Raw genomic sequence first — 13,696 nt, 5'->3', positions numbered from 1 at the left:
ACATTCAGCTTCCAAAAATGTCTAGATTTTCTTTGACAAAAAATGGAGAGTCTAAGTTCATCAGCTAATGAAAAAGTGAACATTAATACTGGTTCACATTTGATCAAGTTATTGTTTCGAACTGCAAAGCTGGACACCATTCATTAGTTTGGTGCACAGAAACACCAACTTTTGTGGGCAGATTTCAGATAGAAGCCCCTACAACACATTTGCACAACAAATAATTTCAAGGTTACTGTCATCTACCTGGTCATCACTTCAAATATCCTACAAAATCAGTGCACTGTGTACACTCCTGCTAACAGAAAATACAGCCAAAAATAGGGTAACCACTGAGTTCAACTGCTGGTCATGGAGTCACAGTGTTAAATTTCTCAGAGTTGTTGAGTTCCACTTTTTAAATCAATTAAACAGATGGAAATTTGTTCTGACCCCAAGCACCTGTGGAAGAAAAAAGAAAACAGGTCCACAGAGAGCACAGACCCCAGAGAGCAGCAGAGAGGGCACCATGCTGGTGCTGGAGTGTGTAAAGTACAGAATGAGACGCCTACTTCATACTTCAAACCAGGAAATCTGTCTGGCTATTTACAGTAACATATCAACAAACTGCTACAAGAGCTGTTCTCTACCAGCCTTCCTTGAGAAGCCAAGACCTGCTTCTGGAGGCAGCCAATAGATCACGGAGCAGGGTCAATCTGTTTGTGCTTGTTCCTGTTCTAGAAGTGTTGATGGTAGAAATAATACACGAAAATACTTGTTTGAGCAAGCTTATCTGCCAGCTGTTGTGGCAGAGAGAGTGCAGAGCACTTGGAAATGAAATACAAACAAAGAAATGTAACCACGGGGTTTAGGAGCCAAACTCCTCTTTTAAATAATAATATTAGGACAGATATTGAAAGGTAATTAGTTATCTGAGGATAGAACTCAGCATAAAGTGCTCAGAGACAACTGCTTGTATTGTCCTGTAGCAGCTTTCCAGCAGTGATGCAACTTCAGACATTCCTTTTCATTCCCGATCCTCATTAGAAAAAAAATCTCCCTTGAGCTAAAGTGGTGTAAGAAAAAGGGACACACACACAAAAACTGATTCACTGGGGGGCAGTTCTAGATTCAGCATACGTGCTAAAACCCCCATGGCTTCTCGTGGTCTGAGTGTCTGCCTACACAGGAGAGAGGCAAACACCACGCTGTACCTCCCGGAAACCCAGGAACACTCTCACCATCAGAGCAGACCATGGCAGCAATTTCCAAACTTTTGTGCTTACAAACCCAGTGCCCGCTGCAGTCAGCCTTTCCAAAGGGCTGAGGGCTCCAAGCACTGACAGAAGTCACCACAATCCTCCGGGGCGAGTGACCACCGCCGGCTGCTAGGAACCCATCCCTCTTCTAGCACTAACAAAGCACTGGACGGGGAGCACTTTGCCAGCCATGGAAGTGACTCTGAAGAGCAGAATACGCGCTAAAACAGAAAGGAAGAGCCCTGGGTTAATCAGTGTGAGGTCCAGAGGCGGACTGTGCTGGGAAAGCTGCATCCCCCGTGGGCTGCTTTGAGACGGGGTCTTGACTGTGGTGTGGAGATGCTGAAGGACGAACAGAACGGAGCGGCCCTTCGGCTGCTCCTGCCCGAGCGGAGGCACGGCACTGCCGGCTCTAGGACGGCCCCACGACCGCGGGACGGTGCCGCCCAGCCCCTCGGCAGCCGCAGGACCGGACCGCCCGAGCCCGCTCCGGGACACACGGGAATGCCCGGGAGGAGCGGGCGCGGCGCTGTCCCGGCCCCTCCGCGAGGCGGGGAGGGGAGGCAGAAGCTTACCCAGAAGAGGGACCCGCAGAAAGCCTCCATGGCCGCAGCAGGGGCGCAGGGATGCTGGCGGCGCACGCCAGGCAGCGGGCGGAGGTAGGAGCCGGTTCCTTCCCTGCTGGGCGGGCCGGGGGCGGGGGCGGCGGGGCCGGCGCGCCCCGTCCCACCCTCCCCGCAGGCGGCGGGAGGAGCCCGGCAGACGGGCCAAGGTCTGCTCTGGGCGGTGGCTGGGCTGGGGATGGATCCGGTGGGTGCCTGCCGTTCCTCTGCTCCTGAGCCCGGGCACCTCACGCCGTGGGTGCCGTCCCAGCGCCCCCATCTCCGTGCGACCTACTGGGACAGCCGTATCCCTGATGGTGGAGGGGGGCTTTGGTGGGACCCACGTGTCAAGAAGAAGCTGTGGAAGCTCCTGTGCTTGGAAGTGTTCAAGGCCAGGTTGGACGGGGCCCTGAGCAACGTGGCATCTCTGCTCATGGCAGAGGGTTGGAACGGTGTGATTTTAAGGTCCTTTCCAACCCACATCATTCTATGATTCAAGTGAAGTATGTGCTGAGGACTGCGCAAAGCTGGGCCCCTTGCTGGCTTTGGGCTGACTATGTCCATCCATCCAGACCACTCAGGCTAATGTTAACATCATGTAGAGGCTTCTTGTCTACCCTTCAGAGTGCTGTGGAGTGTGATTTCCCCAGCAGGACTTAAGTGAGCGTCACATCACTTCTCCATCCATCTACAGCCTCTTTCTTGATGCTGATTGCTTCTGCTGTGGACACGTGATTAAACCTGTGGCATGGATCCATGTTCAAAAGCCTTCAGTCAATATATTTTCATGATTATATGTAACTAATAGGTTTTGTAGTGTAGCACCTTGGACACAATCTGGATTTCACTTCCCTGTGATGCAGAAGCACTGTTTGCTTTCCTCTTTATTAGGAGGAAAGTATTATTTACCTTCCAACACTTGCTTTTTGTTTACCCACTTGCTGCAGCATCTGGTTCAATTAACATCAACTCCCACAAAGTAACCCTGCTGCCACAAATCTACCTCAATATTTTAAGAGTCTGAGTTTCTTTCCTTTCTGTAACATGCGGAATTCTCAGGTAGAAAGATGTGGTCAAAAATGTTCACCAGAACAAAAAGGAGTAGAATAGAATCATAAATCAGAGACTCATGAATCAGAGAATCACAGAATGGTTTGAGTTGGAAGGGAGTTTAAAGCTCATATAGTTCCAAAGTCCTGCCATGGGCAGGGGTACCACACACTTGATCAGGCTGCTCAGGGCCCCTGGTCTAGAACACTTCCAGGGATGGGGCATCCATCTTCTGCTTCTCTGGGCAACCTGTTCCAGTACCTCAGAGAAGGGCAGTGCTGCTGTGTCCCGAAAATATGTCATCCCTAAAGAAAAAATATTCTGCTAATCTTTTGTGGAGATACTGGGATTGTTTCCCACCCAAAGTACTATCAGAGAAAGCCATGAGCACTGCTAAGAATTTGCTTTAGACATTTACTATAACCTGGCTAAAGGTGTGCTATTCTCATTAGTGTGGGAAGATAAGCTCTTGCCCAAGATAAGGTTCTCAGGTGATTGCCTACAAGATCTGAAATGTCAGACTGAGCCAGGCTAATCAACACAGTCACATTGCAACCCTCTGGAGGAAACACTAGAGAAGCCCTCGCCAGCTGGGTGAATGAGATCTGAGGACACGGTGGGTTGGCCTTGCAAGTCTTACTGCAAAACTTTTGTTCAGTGGAATTGCACTGCAATAAAGTTGTAAGAAAACTCAGAAATAGCTGGGAGTTACTCCTTTATGGCTCTTTAAATCTCCTCTCCTGCAACAATCTCTGAGAGAAGCTGCTCTGAGAGAAGTGCTGAGAATTTCATGTCTCCTGACACATGGACATGCTCCACTGGGTTTCTTGCACTAAGGAGCAGGATTGGGTGCAGTTTGAGAATGTGCTCAAAATTAAGACCATCTCTGATATTATGAGATGTCACAGGTACAGAGGCACCTCACAAACAGCTGCTGTAGGCTGTGTGTACAGGAAGGGAGAGGTTTACTCTATCAGTGAGCTGCACAATCCAATTGACATGTGAATTAATAACTGATTAAATTATTGACTTTGGTGGTCCTGTTGAACCTCGTATTTTTTCTACTGTATCCATAGAGGAGGGTCCTGAATTAGGATATTTCCCTTTGTCTCAGAAGACTCTAAATAAGGAACCCTAAATAATTCTGCCACTTTTTTCATGTTCCTAATTAATGGTGGGCAGCTTCTGCTGTCAGTAGCAGTTAATGCCATTAAAGAGGGATGAAAATGGGTGGGTTCCAGCTGGCGTGCCACTCCCCCAGCATCCCTCCTGAGCTTGAGGGGAGCCACTGGGCAGCCTGGACCTCACAGTAGACACTGTGACTTGCACTGGCTTTGCACTGACTTCCATGTGCTGTCTGGCAAGGCAGACAAGCAGAGAGGGAAAGTCAAAAGCAAGAATTAAGGAAGTATTAACTTCTCAGACAGACAAGATGGAGGGGGAAGCTTAAAAGCTCCTGGGAAGGGCCATGGTAAAGGATTCTGCTGACACGGGTGCAAAGCAGAGCCTGAAGCACTATCATGGGCAGTTCACTTTGGTCCTGCTTCCTTTTAATGGAGGGGAATGGAGATGGAGGTACCTAGAACATGTCATTACTCCTGTGATGGTCCCTCAAATGCAGGCTGGCTCCGCAGGAAAATGAAATGGCACCTTTGGAGCAAATGTCAGGGTGTCACAAACTGACCTCCTCTCACGGGATATTTATTCTCTATTCCAGGGAGTGGCAAGATCTGATCTGGATCCATTCAGTAATAATGCATTCGGATCTTCTTTTTCATGCCAGCTGCACAGTAAGGGACTTTTCACCTGCTAACACCTTGAGCGGGTCAAGCCAGAGCAATCAGGAAGTGCCTCTAGGCACACCCAGGCCAATGCAGGAGTGCCTAGATATCAACTGGAGTGATTGACTGGGGCAGGACAGGAGGTAACGTGAGGGAGAAGCTGTTTGTGTAAGCACAGTGCCAGGTATGAGGCAGTGAGGCAGGCTGCTTTCCAGGTCACACCTCATGCCAATTCTCAAAGCATTAACAGCATTAACAGGATGAAGTGTGGTCAACTCCTGAAGAGATCTGTATAAAGAAGTACATTCAGAGCTGAGGGCTGGGGATGTCTTGAGCATGTGCAGCTCTGAAAATCACAATTTTAGGGTTTGTTGACTATAAATATCACCTTCTTTCTCTGCTTGGAACAGCAAAGGTTCAGCTTCCTTTTCAAGACCCACAGAGGTGTCACATTTTACATCTGGTAAGAAAAAAACGCCTGCCAAAGAGGGTGCATTTACAGCAAGGCCCTATACATTTAATTCATAAAAAGGGGGACACACCTTGTTTTAACACACGTAAGATGGGAACTTGTAACAAACTCTGCTTAAAGTTAACATTGAATGAGTAGCAGCAGATTTGGGCTTTCTTCTTCTCAATGCTGTTGCAAATGTGTGCATCTCCCTTCTTGCATGAAATGATTTAATTTCCTCATTTCTGGAACATGCAATGAACAGTTTAGAAGTCCTATGATAAAACAGATTGGGGAGTGGGCTGGGAATTTGCAGCCCCAGTTTTTACTCACTCCACTGCTTTTGGGCACTTATCAGCTACATGGCTTTGTAGGAGTGGAAGGCAAGATTCCCTGACTGGAAGTACAGAGGTGGCAGTTCCCTGGGAAGCCAGCACAGGGAACTTGGTTCCACACTCCATTTGGCCTGTAGCTGCACTGTAAGGCCATTCATACTGCTGAGTGGGGTGGGGGTCCACATAATTCATCAAGTCTTTGTGAAAGGAGAAAATGGTGTTTGTATGACTCCTCCAGGACACGGTGTGTAATACCAACCTGCCCCATTCCATGAGTGCTCCTGCACTTCATACTGAGAGCAATGAGCAGGAGAAGAATTTAGACATGCTGAGTACTGCTGAGATCACCCCAAAGTGATCCTGGAGCTGCTCCAGCTGTGAGTAGCTGAACTCTAAATGCACCGGGCATCTCTCTCACCTACTAAATAATCCCACAGACATGCTTTTAGGTGCCTACAGAGGTTGGCAGAAGCCATGGCAGGTGTAAAACACCCTGGCTTGTGAGTGGCTTGGCTGCAGGTGGAGCTCAGAGTGGTGGACAAACAGCCACAGACAAACAGCACATGGCACTTGGGCCTTCTGGAGCTAAGGCCCAAACTATCCTACTTTAGCCCTTGACAAAATTGTCACAGCTTATCCTTTCCCCTGCCAACTTGGCCACCCCCCAAACTCCTCCTACTTTTAATGGGCTGAAGCGGTTCAGGATTTCACCAAAAAAATGGGCACACAGTGGTTGCATAAATACAGTCACCTGGTCCTGCTTTGTTTGAACAAACATGGGGTTGTCATCAGCCGTTAGCCACACTGAGCTGGTGGCATGTGGCAGTGCAGTTCTGTGCTGCCTTTGCAGGTGCCAGCATGGCACATGCTGTCCACTTCAGTGTATATTCTCTGTAGAATGACTCCTATGCTCTCTTCTTCCTGGCTTTCCCCAAAACAGCTGTATTCTGCTTTCTGTTTCCACAAAATAATTGTTTGCACAGTAAGCAATTAAGTGTTTTAACCATCCTTTCCAGTTCCCAGCTGGAGCTGCTGGGGTCTCTGGCTGCATTATTTAAAGTATTTAATAGATATGGAAAGATAATCTATTAATGACCTCTGAAAACTTGCCAATTATGGCATCCAGGGACTCAAGCAGCAATGGAAAACGCCAGAGGATGCTGCAGGATTAGAATGGTGTGTTTTAAATGTAAGTAAAGCATTGAATAAAACATGTCAAAACCAACTTAAATTCCAATCACTCTCGGTTGTGAAAATGCCAGCGAGGCTTTCGCTGATGACCACACCAAAGCAAACAGGAACAGCAGGTTTCGGGGACCTCGTGCAGCCTGAGCTCTGGCTCACAAATCTGCCGGCGGGGCTTCCCACTCCGTGGCATTGCCATCTAGTGACAGGCACTCAGCCTGAGCCCGGCCAAACCCCAAACCCTGGGCAATGGCACAGGGCTAGATTGATCCTCCTCCTCCTCCTCCTCCCACATTGGGCCGAGCAGAGGTTGAACGGCTCTCTAGAGCTCCCAGGCTGTGGATGGATCGGAGCTGCTGTGAGCGCACAGCCCTGCATGGGACCCTGCACTGTGTTGTACACGTGTTTAAAAGGATGCGAAGGGACAAGCACACCTCTCAGGTGCTGCCACAGCCTCTGAGGTGCCAGAGAGCCCCAGGATGGGTTGTTGTCTCCCTGGGTTTTGCACAAGCAGCCAGGGAGCAGCAGTGCTGGTGGATGTGAGGGGCATGGTGGCTTTGAGCAGCTTGCACAGTGCCAAGCACACAGGGCTCTGCCACAGTGAGAGAAATTCTTCCTCTCCTCCTCCCATAAGTGGGATTTTTATAAATTCAGTGACTGAAAATCTCCTCAAAATTAGAAATTACTTGGCCAAGAAGGTCAAATCTGAGCCTATCTATTGTGTGAGCAATAGAGTGGCCAGCAGAATCACGGCAGAAACCATACCCTATACTGAGTGCTGGTGAGGCCACACCTCAAATTCGGGGGTCAGTTTTGGGCCTCTCTCTACATGAAAGGCATTTTGGGGCTGGAGGGTGTCCAGAGAAGGGAACAGAGCTGAGGAAGTCCAAGTCAGATGAGCAGCTAAGAGAGCTGGGGGGGCTCAGCCTGGAGAAAAGGAGGTTCAGGAGGAACATTTTCACTCTCTACAACTCCCTGACAGGAGGGTGCAGCCAGGTGGGGGTCAGTCCCTTCTCCTGGTAACAAGCAAAAGAAGGAGAGAAAATGGCCTCGACTTTGTGCCAGGGAGGTTTAGATTAGATCTTAGGTAAGATATCGTCACTGAAAGGGTGCTAAGGCACAGAAGTGGTGGAGTCACCATCCCTGGAGGCATCTGAAAGACAAGCAGATGTGGCACCTGGGCACATGGTTTGGTGGTGCCACTGACAGTGTCGGGTTAAGTCAGTGATGTTAGAGGGCTTCTCCAACCTGAACGGCTCTGTGATGCCAAACGCTGACATACCGATCCTGCGCTGTTTCTGCAGCATCGAGCCGGGAACACAGCACCTGACGGGAGGCAGAAGGTCCTGCGGAGCCTTCTCCCCGCTAACAGGCGGTCCTAGACCCCGGTAAGGGGGGCAGCTCGCCCGACCCCTCGCCCGACGCCCACTAGGTGGGAGCAAAACGCCGCACTTGGAGCTGCCGCCGTGCCTGTGGCACATCGCTGGCATCGGACGCTCGCCCACCTCCGAGCAGTGGGGCTTGGTCCCCCCAAAACTTCCCTGGCATTAACCCTTTGATCTGCAGGATCCTCACTTCTGTCAGCTGGTCACAGCGGGTCCCTTACACGGTGCTGGTGGTGATAAAGGGAGCCATTTCTTTAAATTGTTTTTTCCATCTTTATCTTGGGTGGATTGTAGTGCAGGTCCCATTTTAGACATGTTTCTGTGTCTCAGTTTGTATCTCTGGAACACCTGAAATACAGAAGGTACAAACAAGCCTTTCCTATTTCTCATCTTGAAGGGCTTAGCAGAGCTCTGGCTGAGGGATGTGGTGTGCACACAGTGGGATGCTGCTCTGCTGAAGCAGGACATGGTCACCTGTCTGAACCAAGAAATAAATTAGGTTCAAAGTGCTGCTTCCCTAGGCATGGTTACCATTACATAGAAAGCAACCTGGTTCCATGTGGCATCCCAATTACTCAAGAAATGGAATAAAAAGTGCCATGCCCAAGCTCAGGAAATTGAGAGCACACCCATAAGCAGCCAGCCTGGAATGGAGCCTTTGAAAAACCACAGCAAAACTCAGCAGAAGAGCTTCATAGCAGAACACTCACAAAACAGAGAAGAGAAACAAGCCCTCTCACAAGCTCCTCTGAACCCTGATGTTGGAAAGGGAGGGATTTGTTGTTGCCCATAAGGAACTGAATTCACCTGAGTGCAGAGAGGTGTGAAGTGCTTGAGCCTGTAAGAGGCTCTGCTTCCTTGGCTCAGCCTAGTTTACCTTAATGCCCTGTGGATCCTCCAGGATCAGAGGGCTGGGAGGGCATTTCAGTGGTTCCAGCCTGGTGAGGTTGGCCCCGCAGCCTGGACAACACAGACATATCACAGAAGAGCTCACCTGGAGTGGATTTGCACGTGATTTTGAACAGATCCACATTTTCCCTCTGTTTAACGACTAGTATCCTTCCTGCTGTTTTCTACTGAGAGATTACTTTATCAAAACATCTTCTAGACAGCAAAACTGGTCTGGATGTCAGTTTAGGGTCTGTCCTGCTGCAGAGCAATCAGATCATTCCAGGCAGTGAGGAGTAGGTCTCCAGAGTGCCCAGTGTCTGGTTCCTCCCTCCAGCGGCTGCTCCCCAGGGGAGAGGAGATCTCATGTTAGGAGCTACACCTGTCATTCACTAAAAACCCCTGAAGAGCCTTTTAGCAAGGTCCTGTAATGACAGAACAAAAGGGGGAATGGCTTCAAACAGAAGGAAGGCAGGTTTAGGTTAGACAGCAGGGAAAAATTCTTCCCTGTGAGGGTGGGGAGGCCCTGGCAAAGGTTGCCCAAAGAAGCTGAGGCTGCCCCATCCCTGGAAGTGTCCAAGGCCAGGTTGGACAGGGCTTGGAGCAGCCCAGGATAGTGGAAGGTGTCATTGCCCATGGCAGGGGATGGGTCTGGATGAGCTTTAAGGTCCCTCCCAACTCAAACCATTCCATGAAATGTTTCTGGTGGTACCTAAGCAGTACCTGAGCTCTGAGCCCCTGTTGCCCTTCAGCCCCCAGGCAGTGCCATGCCCACCAACTCCTGCTTTGCAAGGAGTTAAATGACAGCAGGACATGCTGCTGGATTTTAGGCTGGAAATCCCAAAGATGTGAATGAGTGAAAAAGTCCAGCATCTTCCTCTTCACAGACAAATCAGATCTGTCCCTTCTCCTCGGTCCTTTCTCCCCACTGACTGCAGCTCTCTCCGCTGCAGTCCTGACATCCTCAAGCCTTGCACAGAGCTGTTCCTACTAGGGCAGAGGGATCCATAAGGGCACAGCTGATCATCGTGCTGGTCACTCTGCACACCCTGGGCAGTGTCCAGGGCCAGATTTGCTTGCAGTCACATTAAACTGCTCCACAAAGGGCCATCATTTCCCAATCTTCCTTCCAGCCTCCTGGCTGCTGCTGCTATCTGATACATTCTCCAACTGTTCACAATTAAAACATGACCAAAGACTTGACTGCCTGGAGTGATACAGATTATCATCAGTAACAACAGAAAAAAGGGAAATGCACCGTTGTTTTTCTTTTCAAAAGCTTTTAATAGGACACATTTATTTTTGTCAGTTGTAAAGATTTACACTTTTTTTTTTTTTTTTTTTGTTTAAAAAAAAAAAGGATCCAATCCTTTTGCCAATTTTCAAATCCAATTTTCCCCATGAGTACCACCTTTTGTTGCCCCGACTAAAAGACCTCGTTTTGGCCTATATACCTGATACAGTATAACAATATATTAACTATTAAATACAAAGTTCTGTCATATATACTAGGTTGTTATGGACATTGCTATCGTACTGCGCCTACTCTACTCACCTTGCATAATAGTGTACATGGGTTATTATAGCCAAAGGGGCAGAAAAGGGGAGACTGGGGCACAGCCTAATTTACAGTGGTAATGCTTTTTTTTTTTATTTTCTCCTTGAACACACCTAGTTCTGAGTGCAAACCACAGAAGTCAAAAACAGTGTTCTTTGCCCTCTTCCAAAATATCTACAGTACAAACCTCTAACCAAGTTTTGAAAAAATCACTTCTATGTGTGAGGGGCTGCAAGAACGGAATTTACATTTTCCAGACACGTCTGCAATCTCTTTTCCCCCATTGTGTCAGACTGGCAATAACAAAATATCCTCCTCCCATCTGCATACAGTAAATCCACAGTAGTAAAGTGCTGGTGTGCTTGAATGAGCTGGAGAGCCATGCAACTACTTCACCATGGACAGGGGCTGAGCTTTGGGGGGAGGGGGGTGTTTTATATGGGTACAGTTCTTGGATAGTAATAGCACTGCAATATGATGGAACTTCAGCTTAGCTGCTGACTCCCAAACCTGACCTGGATGCAGGCTATGAAACTACGCTCTACGTGTTGTAACAGAGCAGGCCTGGCTCCAGGTTTATGAAAAGAAACTCGAAGATAAGAGCTGCTTCTGTTGCCAAAATGCTGCGCAGACTTTTAACAATTTCTCTATAGATTTCTACAAAAATATAAAAAATTCTATCAACATAACCATTCTACAGAATTCCTGTGGATTTTGTACATTTTGTTTAAAAAAGTCAAATTCTATAAAACCCCCCCAAAGGTATTTTAAAATTATTTGAGTATTATTGCATGCGCTGCAGTACATTTGTATTTGTCTTTCAAAAGGGCATCTAGAAAAAAAACTTATCTGGTTTAGAAAAGAATCTATTTTACATGTATTTCTTTTCCTGAAAGCATCACCATAGTTTCTTTTATTGGCTAGTCTTTACTGAATATTCATGTATGATGTAAACTTTTTGGTTACTTCCACAAACCTTGTCAGTAGGCAAAACCCCAAGCATTAAAATAGAAGACCGTCAGGCTTTCTGTTACATTTGGAGCTGAACATTTGGATTAACGTCGTATCACTGTATTGTGCCATGATTTCAAGCTAAAACATTCAGTGTTTTTTTTCTAAGGAAGGATCTGAAGAGTAGTATCATTCCAGCTATGTGAACACTATCCTAATCATTGAGGAACCAGGGATGGCAATTTTAGTGGCCTAGCTAGTTTCCCAAACTATTTAGCACTTGTAAAAGGAAAAGCTAAGGCTTGTTATGGGTGTAAAACCAAAAAGGGATTAAGAATATTTCTCAGGCTTAATGCACTGTAATTTTATTATTTCCTTAAATATGATCTGAGAGAAAAACTGATGAAAGGTTTGTTTGAAATCATTGCTTTAGACAGGCTTATCTCTGGATTTGGACTGGCATATCAAAGACAGCAGGCTCTACATGGGCCTGTGGTGAAGAGGAGAAAAATGTCCCAGCCAATAATTAATCTAACTGCAGTAAATAGTACAGAATGTTAATCCTCCTACTTCAAATACACTGATTGCCTGACTTCCTGCTGAAAGCCCTTACATTTCTTCTGGACATGTGAATCAGTAGGGATTGTTTATGGAGTAAACATCCTCAAGTGAAAATAAAGGGTCTTAGGACCTCACATAGGCTGTGGGGCACAAACAGTATCTTCTCCTTGTGTGTACACTCCAAGCTAATGCAGATACACGTGGTGGAAACAGCCTAATTTCTGAATGGATAAAAAGCTGAACGTCAGCATGTTGTAGTGATTTGCAAAGATTGGTAGTTCTCAAAAAGTTACAAACTCCCGACTGACAGAATTAGCACAAATCCTCCTCCTGCCTATGCTGGCACGATCTGTGGACTTGGTTTCAAGCCTGTGACTACTGGCACACTTCAAAGCATGCCTGCAGTCCAATTTAGCTTACATCTTAATGTGATTTCATGGAAGTGGAGAGGAGTTAATGTCTGGCTTCCATCAGTCATGTGAGGAGGGGGAGGTGTCGAATGGGGCCAACCTCGCGTGGTTTTCAGGCTGTGCCGTCCAGTTTTACAGATTGCTTTTGGCAGAGGATGTTAGCACACAAGTAAACAGGTAATTTTTGAGATGAATGATGTTATAAAGGACGGACATGAATTCTGGGTATATTCACTTTGTATCATCATGTTGCTGCTTAAGGCTATTGATAGATTGGAAATAAAATTTGCAGTCGGGGTCATGTAAATTAATTCTAGCAGTGATAGCAAAATACCTGGCTATTTTACTGAAATTCAGCAGTCATTTCATTACCTGCAGACTTTCTTCCATGTAATCTGTAAAATAACTTGTAGTAGTGCCTTGATTCAGTAGAACATGAGCATATGATTTTAATTTTCAAGAGTTACTTTAATATGATCAACCTCCAGGCATTCTAGGCAAGAGCTTAACTTTAGGCATGTGCTTAAGCCCATTGTTGTGCCATGTCTGCCCTGATTTCACTCACTGCAAGTCTTAGACTTGATCTCACTCTCCTTTCCACAGAGTGCAGAGAGGAGGAGCTCCACTGAAAACAGAGGGATGAGGGAGGTGTAAAACTCAGCAAAATAAAAAGTCCATCCTGGAGACACTGCGAAAACATCTCGGAAGTGACCACAGGCCTTTGTTGTCTGTTTCCTAGTAATGTATGAAAATTAACCATTGACATGATTTTGTGAGTTGCCAGTGGATGATCTATAACATCCACTATGATTTTTTTCATAATTCAATATTTTGTACTGTTAAATGGCTCTGCCTTCACCATCTTCAGGCATCAGCATGTTGGACCTTCCTGGGTCTGAGCACTTGCTTTCATACTCTGAATGTCAATTTTATGCAAGATTGGAATATTTTCTTAAAAAATTGTGATTGCGTTTCTGTACTACGCAAACAATTGTTTTCCCAGAATATCACTGAAGTTCAAGGGGAAAAATAAATTACATTAAATAATCCTTATTTACTGCTGACTGTGGGATATATTTCCTCTGTAATGCACTAATTGGCTACATTTTGTGCTTTGCAAAACAAAATGAAACCCGAACAAAAAAACAAAATAAAACAAAAAAAAGGAGAAGGGATCAAATATATACTTTTTAGGTTAAAATATTCATAAAAACAAACTTTATCTCAGAAATATTCCGAGATACATAAAATAGAAGAAAATTAAATGAGTCTTTAGTCACAAAATGTACTACATCCCGCGA

The 13,696-nt window shown here is 46.6% G+C and overlaps 1 protein-coding gene across 1 annotated transcript in view; it reads right to left on the bottom strand.

Annotated features, from left to right (window-relative positions):
* Window positions 1-1,947, bottom strand: part of ABCC3 (ATP binding cassette subfamily C member 3) — a 47,081-nt gene extending 45,134 nt beyond the window's left edge. Inside the window, exon 1 of the mRNA XM_068209603.1 lies at window positions 1,814-1,947. Within this exon, the coding sequence (XP_068065704.1) occupies window positions 1,814-1,843 (30 nt within the window). The 5' untranslated portion in view covers window positions 1,844-1,947. The remainder of the gene's footprint in view (window positions 1-1,813) is intronic.
* Between the last annotated feature and the right edge of the window lie 11,749 nt (window positions 1,948-13,696).

This window comes from Anomalospiza imberbis, chromosome 19 (assembly GCF_031753505.1).
Source record: "Anomalospiza imberbis isolate Cuckoo-Finch-1a 21T00152 chromosome 19, ASM3175350v1, whole genome shotgun sequence".
Taxonomy (NCBI): domain Eukaryota; kingdom Metazoa; phylum Chordata; class Aves; order Passeriformes; family Viduidae; genus Anomalospiza; species Anomalospiza imberbis.
Note: the sequence above shows the minus strand (reverse complement) of the source record. Positions and strands in the feature narration are given on the sequence as shown.